This window comes from Mchenga conophoros, linkage group LG23 (assembly GCF_057382185.1).
Source record: "Mchenga conophoros isolate Kocher_MC1m ecotype Shallow Benthic linkage group LG23, M_conophoros_male_GT1.1, whole genome shotgun sequence".
Classification (NCBI taxonomy): domain Eukaryota; kingdom Metazoa; phylum Chordata; class Actinopteri; order Cichliformes; family Cichlidae; genus Mchenga; species Mchenga conophoros.
The window spans coordinates 46,919,039-46,936,079 of record NC_140547.1 but is presented as its reverse complement, the minus strand read 5'-3'; the positions used below and the strand labels follow the sequence as shown (position 1 = coordinate 46,936,079).

Genomic DNA, 17,041 nt, shown 5'->3' with positions numbered 1-17,041 from the left:
CCACTAGGTGGCAGTGTCTGATGAGAAAGTGTTAGTGGAGCTGGCCTGGAGTCAGAAACAGGAAGATGCAGGATTTGGGCTGAAATGGGCAAAAGTGGTTAGCACTAGTGCCTTAGAGCAAGAAGGTTGTAGGTTGAAGCTTGTTGGTCAGCTGGGCCTTTCTGTGGAGGTTGGATGTTCTCCCACAGTCCAATGAAATGCTGCTTAGGTTCATTGGTGCTTCTACATTGGCTGTAGGTGTGGATGTGAGGGAGTGCTTCTCTGTCGCTCTCTGTTGGCCCTGTGATGGACTGCTCACCTGTGCAGGTGGACCACGCCTCTTGCCCTATGACAGCTAGGGCACAGGCTGCAGCCCTGTGAGCCTAAGCTGAATAAACAGTTAGCAAAAATGATCCATAGATGGCCTGAAATCCCCCAGTTAGCAGTTTGGTAGATAGCTATGACATGCTAATCCCATCCAGCAGCTGTATTCTACCTGTAAGCTGATCCCTGCTGAGCCAAAGCACTTTTTCATATACAAATTACAACCTTTAATAGAAACCTATTGGTCAGCATCTTATTAGCCTGCTGTTAGCTTCATTCCACAGAAAACTGAGAGAAACTAACAGAGTTGATAAAGAATAAAGAGAAATGTGCTGATTTAAAGCCTTTGAAGTGCTTCAGATGATCTCTGTCCACTTCTGTCCACTCATTCATTCATGTAAGCTTTCTAATGCAGCTTTGATCTTCACAGTCTGCTTGATGAAACTCATTCTAACCCTGAATGTCAGAGTGTTCCTCCTTCTCTTTCCCATCATTCATGCTGGCAGTGGAGGAGATTTGGATTTTGGACTGTGTTTTGGATGATGTGTGTATGTTTGTGTTGGACTGCTGTCTGTAAAGCAAACGCACATTTTGCTTTGGATTTCAGTGTCAGACAGACTTTAAGGTGCAATGAAGAGTTTGAGAGTTTCACAGTGAATTTTCCAGTGGAGGATTTTTCTTCTTCTTTGAAGGTTTGAAATGTGAACATTGTTCTGCTGCAGTCAATGGACTAAACTAGAGAAGAAGAAAACAGACTTTACCATGAAGATCCTCAGTGTGGATCAGTATAATATCAGCCTGATGTCTGCAGTTTAGTGTCAGCACAACTTTCACATCATATTCATCTCAGCACAACTAAAACATGCTGACTGACCTCAGAGTTTCAAGTTTACATCCTGGACTCTCCAGGAAACCACACAGATGCTTCACTCCTGGATCCTGCAGGTTGCTGTTGAAGCTCAGGTCCAGCTGTCTCAGATGGGAGGGGTTGGACTTCAGTGCTGCTGCCAGATAATCACAGCTGATCTCTGACAAACCACAGCTCCTCAATCTGTATAAAGAATGAAAGATGTAAGTTTATTAGACAAAGTGCTTGAAATCATTCAGTGTTTCATCATCTGTTCAGAGCTGAAGAAGGTTCAGAATGTAGAAGTTTAGAAAATGGAAACTCCAAACAGCTGAAGCCAACAGGAAGCAGCTTCAAACAAACACAACAAGAGAAAAAACTCTGAATGTTTCACATTAAAGTCGTACATTTCTCATAAAAACAGGACAAAGACTTGAAAAAGTCGTGTTTTTCCTTCCAGGAACCACATGGCTTCACTTTTAAAGGTGAAGTGTGACAGAAATGGACATATTTGAAGTCCAACACCTTTTTCCAGTCACATTATTAAAGCAGACAAACTACAAGCTCATTTTCATTCCAACAAGTCATCTTCTGACCTGGACTAACAACACTGGTCTCTATGTGCAGCTGGCTGTGAGACCAGTGCTCAGGGAGCGTCTACAAAGTGCAACACTGAAAGAACATCACACACTCATTTGCTTCCAGCACTTTCACACAAACATCTACTGTCATTATTGTCACCAAACTCTGTGGATCCTTTATTGCAAATTCAAATGGGATCAAATGGTCAGACAAAAGAGGGTTATGAGGAAATATGATGAAATGTTGTGTATTAGCAGCAACTTATTGAATCATTTTCCTCAGAAACCAAACAAAATGATTGACAAACATGTTTTTACAAACTCAGTGTTGGACTTGGATCAGCAGGATAAGCTGATGTTTAAAGGCATTTGAGTCTCGCTGTATGAGAGTCCAGTTCTTACTCAATATTTATGGATGATGTTCTTTCAGTGTTGCACTTTGTTTGGCACAAAATGAAATTATTTGGCCTCTCAGATGCTTTTAGAGATTCCCAAATGACTGATGATGACATCTCTGGGGTCTGATTGATAGAAAAAAAATCTCTTTGAGACCTTTTGTAACTGACAAACTCTTCATCTGCTAACAACACTGAGTTGAATCTCCATGGCTGATAGTTGGAGCAGGCATCAGGAATACACATTGAAAAAGCAAGAGGAGAAATCACCAGAGTCTTATAATCACATTCTGTAACTAAAGGGAGACGTTTTTCTATACAAATATATGTTTTATGGACATTAGAAAAAAAAAGAGTATTGACGTGAAGCAGGATTATGAAATCTCCATACATCAGCCAGCCCATAATTATCAAGAAAGCTCTGAATGACGCATGATGACTTTGGACTAAGTGTACTTTTGTGTGAACTGTGGTCCATAGCAGATAATGAGCAGTTTAGGTCTCCCTCAAAGATGATATTGTGTGATGACATATTGGGGAGCCGCGCAAAGACATTAGTGAAAAATCTGTGATCGTCCCAATTAGAGGCGTAGATATTTGCTAAGATCAAAGGAAAACCATAAACTATGTTTTCTGCACTTAAAATCCTGTAATTTTCTCATAAATCGACAGTGCGCCTTATGGATGAATTCTGGTTGTGCTTACTGACCTCGAACCGATTTTATGTGCTACACGGCGCTCAGAAACCTTTCAAAAGATGTTTTGGTACGACTTTGCTCAGCTACGAGGCCGCACCGCTTGATGGATTGTTGGAGCATTACAGCTACGAGGAGCCTCGCGGAGTGATACGTACTCTGCTTCAACGTAATATTACTGTATTGAGTGTGTATAAGGACCATAAATGGCACCTGTAAGAGACACGGTTACAAAGAGGGTTTCAAACTCCAGGCTGTCAGTCACGCAGTAGAACCTGGGAACAGAGCAGCTGCTTGTTATTATGCTCAGCGTCTGTTTACATTTTGACTGCACGATTGTGAGCTTTTTGTTATGCACAAACACAACATTGTTTTCTTTTATTTATGGAGCATTATTATTTAATAAATGCTGATCATTTATTTCTGAGTAATTGTTTCATGTACATCTACGCTGTATGTTAATAAATGTGCCTGTGTGAGATTTGGGACACAGCTTTGACTAAGAACTCTCTTTTTGTTCGAACTTTCTGGCTTTAAAAATATCGAGATATATCTCGTATATCGCCATCCAGCTAAAGAATATCGAGATATGAACTTTGGGTCATATCGCCCAGTCGTAATATTGCAATAGGTTGTCCGTTAAACTCAAGCGGGGCTTGGGCCCTGGCACGGCGTAGCCACACAATCCTGGTAGTAGTGACGCTCGGCTATGACGGCGTGCGGGTCACCAGCTGGCTTTCTCAGGATAGGGCTCCTGTGTGAGCGGTCGACAATAACGTCTTTATCCATACCCAGCACTTCACGTAGTAGCACGGATACGGCCGTGGAGGAGCTCGAGTCCAGGCCCTCTGGGATCCCTATGATGTGGATGTTAGCTCTCCGCTTCCTGCCTTCATCACATTTATCCTTCAGGTCAGACAGCTCCTCCTTCATACTCTCTACTGTAGACTGCAGGGTGGTCACCTCATCGCTCCACATTGACAGCCCATCCTCAGCTTCTTTCACTGTAACCTTTACTCCATCAACTTCGCCGCACGTCGCCGCCATGCTGTTAGCGATCTCATTTCTCAGTCCTTGCACGTCAGCCCTTATATTGTCAAAATCTTCTTTCAATGCATTTCTGAGTTCTTCTTTTAACAGCGTACTAATGTCCTCTTTAATGGATTGAAGAAGCTCCAGTTTTAGAGCAGTAGGATCCACATCACGCGCGTCTGTTGAGTCTGCTCTTCAGCGGCCGTAGAGCTGGACGCTGCCCTTTGGCCGTCATCTATACTCTCGCCCGAGATCGCACCGGGGCTAAAATATTCACCTGCTCAGCTGTTTTTGATCAGTTTGAGCCTGTGTGGTTTGATCAGGTGGAGGAACGATGTGATGCTATAAAGACATCATCTTGTCCAAATGATGTTGTTCCAACACGTGTTTAAAAAGATTTTAAAGGTTGTCGGTTCCGACATCTTAGCGATTTTTAACAGCAGTCTTAGTTCAGGTGTTGTACAGCCTGTTTTAAACATGCTGTTGTACAGCCTGTACTAAAAACCTGATCTGGATCCTCTGTCCGCTCAAATTTCAGGCCTATTTCAAAGCTTCCCTTCCTGTCGAAGATTTTGTAAAAGATTATATTTGTTCAGCTGCAATCTGTTGTAAAGGTTTCAGTCTGGTTTTAAAGCTCTTAACAGCACTGAAACTGCACTTTGGAAAGTTCTTAATGATCTTTTATCAGCCACTGATCAGGAGACTCCGCTGTGCTTTTGGATCTGACCGCTGCCTTGACCACAGCATCTTGACCTCACCATTGGAGCATGGCGGCATCAAGGGCGCTCTATTAGACTGGTTCAGCTCTTTTATTAAATCGCATTATTACATTTGGGGCTTATATTTGACGGCAATGTGACCTTTGAAAAACAGCTGAGCTCAGTTGTACAGCGGTCTTTCTTCAAACTGAGGCTTTTATCTAAGGTGAGATCATTTCTATCTTTTAAAAACCTTGAACGGGCGATCCACGTTTTCATGACGTCCCAGCTGGATTATTGTAACTCCTTATATGTTGGAGTTAGTGGGACCTGCCTGGCAAGACTGCAGCTGGTCCAGAAAGCTGCAGCTCGTCTTCTGACACAAGCTCAAAGACATTTATCGTCCCAACAACCACATATACGCTGGTCCCTCGCTGTAACACAGTTCACCTTTGGCGGCCTCGCTGTTTCGCTGATCTTTTTTGTGCAATTTTGCATGTTTTTGTTTTTTACAGCGCATTGTGTTCTGCGTCCTGATTGGCTGTAGACCATTGTCAGCCAATCTCGTGCCGTGTCTCCTGTACAGTACAGAATGTGTTCAAATTTACAGCAGTGTGACTCTGCAGTGCTGCACTGTATGTTTGTACGTTTTGTCCCCAACAAACAACAATGATGACGAGACGTTTTGCACCTGTGGTAGCAGCCAAAGGCAGAGGAAGATGCTGACCATCATAGTTTCAACAAGGAGGCAAAAAGGTTGTAACTGTCCACAACAAGAACATCGTAAGGATGGAGTCAGCTTTGGCTTTGTGGCTCAGTGACCGCAGGAAAAAGAACATCGTGCTGGACACCAACATTATCTGCAGAAAAACTCAAAAGCTTTATGAAACTTTACCTGACAGCGAGGAGCCCAGGCCATGGACGAGTGCTCCTCACACAGAAGCTCATTTAATGCCAGCAAAGGCTGATTTGACACGTTTCAGAAACACTTTGCTTTCACTCTTTAATAATGAACTTATTTTTCTATGAAGGTTTGAACTTTGTTTAAACAAGAGAGAAAAGTGTGAAAATGTTCATGCCTGTCTGAGAAAAGTGTAGAAAGTGTGCAGTGAGGGTTTAACTGCCTTAAAACTTCTATAATACTTGTAAAACATAAAGCTGCTACTTCATTCTGAGACTTATTTTTAGAACGTAACTCGATAAACGAGCGACCGCAGTAATGTATTGTGTTTATTTTGAAAACTCTCAACAGGATCTTCAGATTTATTTTGAAAGCTTTATCTGGAAAACACAAACACATAAGCAGGAAACAAAGAGCGTGATATGAAACGATAGACGTTTTCATATGGTCATCATATATACATCGTTCTATCGAACAGCCCCAGCTCCTGCTGTCAGTCTCTGTAAATCTGCTCTTAAAACACATTTGTATTCACTGGCTTTTAATACAGCATGAGAGTTATTTGATATTTGATGTGTGATATTAATATTAGGAGTTATTTTAATAGTTATCTTGGATTCTTGTACAGCACTGTGGTCAACGCTGCTGCTGTAATTAATGTGCTATAAACACATAAACAATCTGCAGTTAAACATCCAAAACTAAAGATGTGATCGCTGCCTTTAGAAAATGTGCTGATGCACAAGATATCAGCTCCATTAAGGTGGAATGTGGCCGTGTTAGAAACATGTTGGAAGAAGTTTGAAGCTGAAACTGTGAAGCTGAGAGAGCTCCAGCGTCTGTCACAGGAAACTTTCTTATTTCCACACTGATGAAAGCATCAAGCTTTGATTTCCTGCTGCTTTTATTGAGTCACACTGTGAAACTGAGCCACAGCTGAACCAGCATCCCTGTACAGCAGACACTTACAGCGCTTGGCTGCTTCCATTGGACCCTCTGCACAGAGCTTCAGTTTCCTCTTCTGGTCCCAAAGTGCAGAACAACAAGGTTTCAAACAGCTTCGTTCCAGCAGCATCAGCCACAGACATGCAGAGAGAATCCTTTGGTTGTGTTGTGTGTTTGCATATCTGCTGTGTTGCTTTGTGAGGATGGATCATCTCCTGCAGCTCCAGATAAACAAGCTGGACCTGAACCTGGTAGCTTCACTTAGAAGACACTTGTGACGGGAACGTGTGAGAAGTTTTGTGCAGACAAGTTTGGATTTAGAGTGTGGGACGAGCTCTCCACAGTCTTTGTGGAGATCCACATTCTGCATACTGCCTGTGAGAAGCTGCAGACATTTGTCCTCCAAATCCACTGAGCAGCTGCTCGTGGTGGTATTAGCTTCATGTGTGCGTGTTAGCATGAAGCCTCGGTCACACTCTGCTGTGGACACGGTCACGGACAGCTGGACGCCTGATGGACGAGTCGTCCTTCCTGTTAAACTTCTTTGAGCATGAGAAGAGCATGAGAAGCTCAGTGGACACTGTTCAGTGTTTTAACTCTCGCTTTCTGATGGGTTTAGATTTTATTATTGTCATTTGTATTAGGAAATATTTAACCATATATTCTTAGAGGTGTATAATCAATTGTGTAGTGATAGGATGTGTGATCTTTAGCAGGCTGCAGGGGCTTGGTGTGTATTCCACACTAGAATGCACACCCACATCCTGGGAGCACGAGAGAGGTCGTACCTTCTCTTATTGTTTTATGGCAGGATTAACGTAGCTACGTCTGTTCTAGTCTAAGTGCTTTTTGTTTAGATGAACTGCTGGACTTCCTCACCATGTTATCTAGGGTGAACCATCTAGGGTGAAGGGGGGTCTACCCTCTTCCTGACCAAGGATGTTATATGACCCTTTGATCAGCAGTACCACACACACACACACACACACACACACACACACACACACACACACACACACACACACACACAGTATTCTTTGTTCACATGTATACCTATGTGAGATGCTATATGTTAATGACCCTATGCATATTCATGTAACCACAATAAAAGGAGTGCTATGGGGAGCCTGGCTGAGAGTCTGATGGTGGTCAAGTGGTGGAACGACGCTTGGCTCCAGCCAGGTCTCCCTCATGCATGAGTAAACCAGAGAACTTTGGTGCCTTGTGTCTTGCTTTTTGCTGCGTAGCAGATTGTCCTTAACGTTCCAGTGGATAGGTTCAAACTACAAACCTATCATTAATTGGTCCTTCGAGAGCCGGATCCCTGGAGTCGACATTCACCGAGGGGAAAAGAGACACGCCGACAGACTGACGTCAGCCAGGACTTATAGAGGTCCTGCAGCAAAGTCCCGAGGCGTGAGAATTCGTCATCGAGCCGGTGGATTAGCCGTCTGTTTTTTCTCCTCGATGGATGACGATTGACGGGATTCGGGACTGATGCTACTCGCAATAAGCAACACCAAGTAGGTATGTGAAAAATCTAAGCCACTGTGTGAGGCTGAGTTGTAAAGTCTTTATCACTGTGTGCGATAAAGCGTGTAGTCACTGTGTGCGACTATTCTTTGCCGCTGTGTGCAGCAAAGCGCGCATCCACTGTGTGAGGTTGCGTTGAAAGTCTTTATCACTGTGTGCGATAAAGCGCGTGATCACTGCTATGTAAGTCTTTGCCACTGTGTGCGACAAAGCACGCAGTCACTGTGTGAGACTATATATACTGACAGTCAGTATGCATATGCTACACTTCATTTCTTTGCCGCTCAGTGGTCAAGACGAGGCATGACAACATCAACAGGTAAACCTGTGGAGCATGCGACATTGTTGCAGGCCCTGTTGAAAGCAGTCTTACTGCCTAGTAAAGTTGCGGTTTGTAAATGTGCAGCACACACACGTGGCACTGACCCCATTGTACTAGGCAACGCCTTTGCAGATAAAATTGCAAAGGAAGCGGCCCTTGGAACACATGGGGTTCATGTTCTGGCGTCACAGGAGCAAACTACGCCCATCACACATGATGTGTTAGCAGACATGCAGTCACACTCACCTCCAGCTGAGAAGCAGCTGTGGCTCACTAAAGGAGCAAGCCTGCGAGGTGATGTCTACTATCTTTGTGATAAACCTATATTGCCTAAGAACCTATATAGGACTGCTGCAAGTTTGAGCCACGGGCTCTGCCATGTCTCGACAGCTGGGATGGTGGCAGCAGTCGAACGGCAGTTTTTCACACTGGGATTCAATGCTTATTCAAAACATTTTTGTAAAGCATGTTTAATATGTTGTAAACATAATGCTCAGGGAAACCTCAGACCTAGGAGAGGAAAGTTTCCCAGACCCAGCTACCCATTTGAAGTAATCCATATGGATTTCATTGAGTTGTCTAACTGTAACACCTACAGGTACTGCCTGGTGATTGTGTGCCCGTTCTCAAAGTGGGTAGAAGTTGTCCCCACTAAGAAAGCAGATGCTATTTCAGTGGCTAAAGTGATATGCAAAAATGTGATCCCAGAGCATGGGATCCCCCAGACTATTTACAGTGACAATGGTCCTCATTTTGTGAATGAAGTAATTGAGAAAATGTCACAACATCTGGGGATAACGCTGAAAAACCATTGCTCATATCACCCACAAAGTGCAGGGCTGGTTGAAAGGACTAATGGCACAGTAAAGCTGAGACTCAGGAAAACAATGGAGGAAACAGGCAGAACATGGGTAGACTGCATTGAGCTAGTGAAAATGTATATGAGAATCACGCCAACTGATAATGGCCTAACGCCTTTTGAAATAATATATGGCAGGCCATTTAGAGTTCCAGTGTTTTGTAATGATAATGATAAAGCAGAAGAAGAAAACACACTAGCAGACTGGATGACTAAAATGCTGAAAAGCAAAGAAGTCATGAGTGCAAATAATCTGCCAGATGATTCTGTTTCTGTACAGGAAGAACGTCTGAAGCCAGGGGACTGGGTACTGATAAAGGTCATAAAGAGGAAGTGCTGGTCGAAGCCACGGTGGGACGGACCATACCAGGCTCTGCTGACAACACCAACTGCTGTGAAGATTGCAGAACGACCCACCTGGATACACCAAAGCCACTGCAAAAAGGTGACACACATCCAGGCCAGCTCGGAGTAAGTGGCAGGAAGACCGGGTACAAAGGGGGGAAAGCCTCTAGGGCCCTTCGTCTCAATCCGGTGAAGAAACCAACTGAGCCACAGGTACTCATCAGAATGGCTGGTAAAGTGTTGTCTACCCTGCTGGGTGTAATGGCTTTGATGTCATCATGGTCAGCTGTGGAGACCCTGTATGTCCAAGGAAACCACACCCAATACCCTCATGGCTATTCTACAAACTTTTGGTGGCAGTTTATGAATACAACTGCTCACTTGAACAATAGGACGGACTGCTATGTGTGTGCTCATATGCCGTTATCCGCATATACATCTGGACTGTGGCCGTACAGCATACCAGAGGACAGGAGTTGGTGTCTGTTGGGCTTAGCAACTCATCCTGGCAACAGAGTCCTCTGGTCCCAGGCCAACTATAGTACACCTCTGAACATCACCTGGAGTAAGTCGCCACTTATAGATGTGAATTGTTCTGAGCAAACTGACTTATTGGCCTGGCCTCAAGTGTCAGACCCACTGCCAGACATAATATTGCTGAACAAGCTGAATACAGCTCAACTGCCGTTGTGTGTGATGAACAATGGATCACTGTCAGTGGGGGAGCTGCCGCTTCGTTTATGTGGATACATATACACCTACTGCCCTCCAGAGAATGAGAGCAGGTGTATGAAATGCTTGACCAGTGCAAAGTGAGCTGAGAACTTGACATTAAGGAGGACTGAATGCAAGTCCAACCGGGCTTACAGGATACCAGTAAAAGCAAAGAGTCAGAAGTGGACAGGATGTGCAAGGATGGTGCCGAGCAGTAAAGGAACAAGAGTTTTGGCTGATTGGTATTTCTTGTGTGGACATAAAGCCTATCTATCACTCCCTGAGGGATGGGGAGGATTGTGTGCCGTGGTGAAGTTATCGGATCATGTCTTCTTCATGGACAGAGTTGAACATCACCCTAGCAACCGACGGAAGCGTGAGGTGAATATAGCCTCACCTAACTCTTTTGGAGTGACAGTAGACACTGGAGTGCCACGAGAATTCCGCATTTGGAGTGGAGGAGCTAAATTCTTCCAAAGTTTGATCCCAAACATCGGAGTTGCAGAGGTGCGGGATCATGTGGAGATCAACCGATATGCCTTACTGCGACACATTAATCTCACTAAGACTCTGGGAACAGCCTTAGCGGAGGAGCAAAAGGCCATCAGAACGATGGTACTGCAGAACAGGCTGACCCTAGACTTGATAACAGCATCACAAGGAGGAGTGTGTAAGCTGATTGGAGAGACATGTTGTACGTTTATTCCGGATGGATATACGACTGGAGGAGACATCTATGAGGCACTGCAGAACTTAACTGCTCTGCAGAAATATGTGGCGGACCACACATCAGGAGGAGACACGTCACAAGGCTGGATAGCCTGGTTGACATCTGGACCATGGTGGAATATGTTTCTAAAGTTTTTGACTCCCATTCTTACATTATTGGCTTTGCTTTGCTTGTTTACAGGTTGCATCTTGCCATGTGTAAGATCGATGGTGAATAAAATGATTGCTAACACCTTTACCAATTTCATACTGTTGCAGCAGAGTGACATGGATGCTAAGGCTAATATGTGTGTATGAAATGAAGCCTGCACTGAAAATGTTGACAAGTGGTGTAGAGCTGAAGATATATATATGCCGTATAGCCTTAAAAAATGACAATACAGGGTGGTGATGATGGGTTTAGATTTTATTATTGTCATTTGTATTAGGAAATATTTAACCATATATTCTTAGAGGTGTATAATCAATTGTGTAGTGATAGGATGTGTGATCTTTAGCAGGCTGCAGGGGCTTGGTGTGTATTCCACACTGGAATGCACACCCACATCCTGGGAGCACGAGAGAGGTCGTACCTTCTCTTATTGTTTTATGGCAGGATTAACGTAGCTACGTCTGTTCTAGTCTAAGTGCTTTTTGTTTAGATGAACTGCTGGACTTCCTCACCATGTTATCTAGGGTGAACCATCTAGGGTGAAGGGGGGTCTACCCTCTTCCTGACCAAGGATGTTATATGACCCTTTGATCAGCAGTACCACACACACACACACACACACACACACACACACACACACACACACACACACACACACAGTATTCTTTGTTCACATGTATACCTATGTGAGATGCTATATGTTAATGACCCTATGCATATTCATGTAACCACAATAAAAGGAGTGCTATGGGGAGCCTGGCTGAGAGTCTGATGGTGGTCAAGTGGTGGAACGACGCTTGGCTCCAGCCAGGTCTCCCTCATGCATGAGTAAACCAGAGAACTTTGGTGCCTTGTGTCTTGCTTTTTGCTGCGTAGCAGATTGTCCTTAACGTTCCAGTGGATAGGTTCAAACTACAAACCTATCGCTTTCACTTCAGCTTCACCAACAACAGCACAAGCAGAGCAGCCCACTGCCTGCATGGCTGGGACAGCGCCCCCTGGTGACTGTAAACCACTACAACATGTAGACGGCCGTCTGCAGGCTGGATGTAGCACCACCGCAGAGACGTGCTGCAGCTCTGTTTAGTTACCCAGCTGACAGCAGAGGCTGTAGTTTACTGTTACCAACATGGAAAACTGAAGCTTCACCAGCTGGAGCTACAGAGCTGGAGAACAAAGGAGACTGAGAGGCCAGAATGATGTGGGAGGAAACATCAAGAGCCTGTTTGAAAGGAGACACATGTGGATGCTGTGCCAGTCTGTGGTCTGTCAGAAGTCAGCTGAGTCACACTGCAAGAAGCTGCAGAATCTCAGAGGAGGAGATTTGGAAGTGTTTGTGGGACAAACTGGACTCAAAGAAAGAAGATGTTTGTGAAGTCTTTGGTGGAGGTGAGCAGTGTGAAGCAGAACACATGCAGATGAATCAGGAGGTCAGCATCAGTGTCTCCTTGTGGTGGACGGTAAAAGAATCAGAGCCAACGCTCCCGTCCACCCTCGGCATGAAGCAGTGCTGTTTCTGAAACAGGAGGACAAGTCCAGAGAAGACAGAGGAAGCAAAGATGAGGGTGGGACAGGACAGCAGGACTTCCTTCACACCTGCAGCTCCATCACACTGCTGTAGCTCCTCTTCATCACACATGTACCTGCAGCCTGTCTTCGAGTCCAGGAGTCACCTCCACACAGTGTAGAAGCCTCCTGTGCAGACCATGGAGTCCAGCCTCTGTCAGGGAAGTCGGCACTAAAGCCTGAAAGACTTCAATCTGTCTCTGCTCCACCCGAGAAAGACCAGCACCGTACTTGTTGTGCATTCAAGGAGGGAACATCAGCGCTGCATCGTGGGAACAACACCGCAGGAACAAAGACACAGCACGGCCGATGAAGGACGAGGACAAAGGAAAGGTGAGTGAGAAGACCCTGGTGGTGTGGACGGACCTGCAGGGGCTCCAAGACTGAGGAGCAGAGACGTCCATGTACCAGCTGAGGATGCTGCAGTGATCCAGGGAGCTCGGTCCAATCTGAGGCCGTGTGAACTACGTGGACCACAGTTTCTTCACAGACTTCAGCCACGTGAACATCTGGAGATCCAACAGTGCACGAGCTGTGAGCCATCAGCTGTTTCTCTCATCAGCTGCTGTAATGAGAGCTGCTGGAATCATCTCGAGCAGCAGGAAATCACTGATGTTGTTTCTAACCAAAGATATGGGACTGAGCTCCGCTGAGCTCCTTCTACTTTCATCCAGATAGAAACTGCTACAGTCTGCTGATTATTGCTTTGCCTCCATCACACGAGCTCTTTATCCTGTTCTTCACTCTCATTGGTTCTTTGTCTGCTTGTTTTTACAACAGTAGTCTTCTGATTGGTCAAAGAAGACAATCAGCTGTGACTAAATGTAGCTCCTACAGCAGTGATGGGAATAACTACTGAAGCTAATCCAGTATCAAAGCTCAGGAATCAGCAGCTCCCACCTCGTTTTCTTTCAACAACTATTTTTAGCTGCTGTGTTTTTGTGTTTCTGCAGACCTCAGACATCCTGCTGCTCTGGACAACTTTTTCATTCTTTTGTATCATTATTTTGCTTTTCTTTTATTATTATGTTATATGTATTAATATGTGAAACACTTATTCTTTGTGTTTTTGCTTTGCTCCTGTCAAACTGCTTTAATAAAATCTGCTGCAGTCTAAACTGTGGACGTTCCCTTTTTAACCCTTTGTGAAACAATAAAGGTTTAAATCTGAGTATTCATCTATGTTAGTGTTTAATGGGTCTAATAGGTTGCTTTGGCCTTTCCCAGTAATATCTTCCCTTGCAGTCTGTGGTCCAGGCTTCTAAAACCATCCCAGGTTAACAAGAACTACAATCTAGAGGAGAGCTGCCATAACAGGTGTGACTGATGAGATCTGACCTGCAAGGTTACTCAGGTTTGTTTGTATCAGGACAAGCAGGGAAGCCGCCTGGACGTCAAAGTAGTTAGAGCTGGGCGAGTGTCCTCACCCACATCGGCTTCACAACTCTGCATCATCTACTGAGTAAGACTCAGAGCATCAGAGATTAGAAGGTCTACAAAGAGCTGAACCAGACTTCCTGTATAAAGGTTTTAGTTCCACAGATCGACAGTGTCAGCACAACTAAAACGTGGAGACTGACCTCAGAGTTTCAATTTGATGTTGTGGATTCTCCAGAAGAACACACAGCTGCTTCACTCCTGAATCCTGCAGCTTGTGGTAGCTCAGGTCCACCTCTCTGGGATACGAAGGGTTGAGCTTCAGCACTGCTTCCAGATAATCACAGCTGATCTCTGACAAATCACAGCTCCTCAATCTGTATAGAGAATGAAAGATGTAAGTTTATTAGACAAAGTGCTTGAAATCATTCAGTGTTTCATCATCTGTTCAGAGCTGAAGAAGGTTCAGAATGTAGAAGTTTAGAAAATGGAAACTCCAACCAGCTGAAGCCAACAGGAAGCAGCTTCAAACAAACACAACAAGAGAAAAAACTCTGAATGTTTCACATTAAAGTCGTACATTTCTAACAAGAGTGTTTTAAAGACAGAGTCACTGATGATCATCTTCTGCCCAGTAAAACTTTGGTTTTCCACATGTGAGTGTTAATGATGCACAAAGACTGTGAGTGCAAAGAGGGAGCGAGGAGGATGACAGAGAGATGGTACAGGAGCATCAAGAACCCGGCGAGGAAATGAGCAGAAGGACTTTGGAGCCTGTTGGATTGAAGCTTTCACAGAGACGTGTTTGACTGGACACCACCAGGACAGACTTTTAATCCCAGGATTTGGATGAGCTTTCTGTCTTTATGGTCACAAATGATGCTGTAACTCTGTGAATGTCCTGGAACTGTCAGCAGTGTGGTTACGTCCTTTTGACCTGAGTTTCCACAGCTCTTATAACAGCAGTGTACATTCAGACTGAGACACGCTTCAGTCTGTATGGACCTGTTTCTGTAGCTGCCACCATCATTCTACGGTCGTGTCCAAATTCATGGGCTGCATCCTCCCGAGGACCCGGCCTTTGCGGTCTACGTGGGCTGGGTCCTCAGAAGGTCGGGTAGGCTGGAAATAAACGGCTGGGGAAATTGGACGGTCTAGCCTTCTGATTAGCGTCACCGCTGTCTCGGTGGAGTTTAATAAACTCAGCCGTCTGCTCCTTGCTATCTAAAATATAACAGGACACTGGCGTAAATTCTCGACCGTCTCATACTTCTGTTTAATCAGTTTTCTGTTTGACGTTTAGTCAGCTCTGTAAAGACCAAGGAGGAACCCACCTGGGGGATTAATAAAGTTTTATTTTATCTAATCTAATCTAATAACTTTAATCTCAGCCAAACCGATTTACTCACGAACAAACAAAACACTGAAAAAAGCCAAACAATAACATTTTGAGGTTGTCTAAGTGACTTATATATCACGTTTAACCTGAGTAGCGAAAGTCCGCGGTGATCTGAAAATGATGTGCCGGGAGTTGTGCCGTTCTCGGCGGCTTCAGTGACCCTCGAGCTCCCGGCGAGCTATCGAGCTGGTGGGTAGCAGACGTCTCCGAAAACGTCGAAGCACTTTTGCATATATGCGGTATCTTGATAAACCGAGCAGATATTTGATGTTTACACAGCTACTTTCTCGCCTGAAAATATGTTAAAAGTTTATTTTGTGACCGAAAAAGATTAGTATGAGTCATTTTAAAACTTAGTAGCGGCCGCCATTGTTGGAAACTGGAGTTTGGCTGGGCCGCGCTATGAATTCTGGGATATGGTAGGCCACGAAGGACACACCCGACCCATCCTTCAAATTCGGGGAAAAGGAGGACGCATTTGTTGGCTGCATTCGGAGGAGTCTACGAATTTGGACAGCCTTCGACGTGTCGCTGTGACGTAATCGGTCTACAAATGCGGCCTCAGGAGGATGCAGCCCATGAATTTGGACACGACCTACATGTTTGTACATCAGCTTATCAAATACTGTCTGCTGTCTTCATTTATTACTCTTCACCTGCTTCACTGTCACTGTGTGGGCGGAGCAGCCTGAGCCCCGCCCACACAGACACAGCTCCTCTCTGGAGCAAAACTTCTGCTTCATCTCTGCCTCTTTTCTTCATCCTCCACCTCTCTTTTCTCTTCTTCGGTGTTCTGCAGCCACAGAGCCTCACAGCCATTAGCACGCCCATACCTGAGCAGCTAGCATTACCCAGCATGCCGTGCAGCAGTGTCAGTTTGTAAATGTGCAAGAATTCCTGCTCCAAACTGTTTCACAGAGTGCTGTGTGCCGTGACCTTTGACCTGCTAAAGACAGTCAGCTGTGGATTATTCATTGTTGTGTCTGATACTTAGAACTGTGAGGAAGAAGCTACACAGTTAATCAGGGTCCCCTCTCTCTGAATCAGGAAAGGTGGGCAGGCCGCGTGTGGGCCGCGGGCCATACGTTGAGTATCACTGTTTGAAATGTGAACATTGTTCTGCTGCAGTCAATGGACTAAACCAGAGAAGAAGAAAACAGACTTTACCATGAAGATCCTCAGTGTGGATCAGTATAATATCAGCCTGATGTCTGCAGTTTAGTGTCAGCACAACTTTCACATCATATTCATCTCAGCACAACTAAAACATGCTGACTGACCTCAGAGTTTCAAATCGACATCGTGGATTCTCCCGAAAACCACACAGATGCTTCACTCCTGAACCCTTCAGGTTGCTGTAGGTTCCACTCAGGTCCACCTCTGTGGGATACGAGGGGTTGGACTTCAGTGCTGCTGCCAGATAATCAAGGCCAATATCTGACAAACCACAGCTCTTCAATCTGTATAAAGAATGAAAGATGTAAGTTTATTAGACAAAGTGCTTGAAATCATTCAGTGTTTCATCATCTGTTCAGAGCTGAAGAAGGTTCAGAATGTAGAAGTTTAGAAAATGGAAACTCCAAACAGCTGAAGCCAACAGGAAGCAGCTTCAAACAAACACAACAAGAGAAAAAACTCTGAATGTTTCA

At 44.8% G+C, this 17,041-nt stretch overlaps 2 protein-coding genes and 1 pseudogene across 2 annotated transcripts in view; 1 reads left to right on the top strand and 2 right to left on the bottom strand.

Annotated features, from left to right (window-relative positions):
• The window catches only part of LOC146548161 (NACHT, LRR and PYD domains-containing protein 12-like), a 192,740-nt gene that overhangs the window by 87,947 nt on the left and 87,752 nt on the right, over positions 1 to 17,041 (bottom strand). The window lies entirely within an intron of this gene.
• Positions 1 to 17,041, bottom strand: part of LOC146548163 (protein NLRC3-like) — an 87,296-nt gene that overhangs the window by 55,845 nt on the left and 14,410 nt on the right. Inside the window, exon 6 of the mRNA XM_085263809.1 lies at positions 1,178 to 1,354. Coding sequence (XP_085119935.1) covers positions 1,178 to 1,354 — 177 coding nt within the window. The remainder of the gene's footprint in view (positions 1 to 1,177; positions 1,355 to 17,041) is intronic.
• On the top strand, positions 9,450 to 11,220 carry LOC146548164 (uncharacterized; annotated as a pseudogene).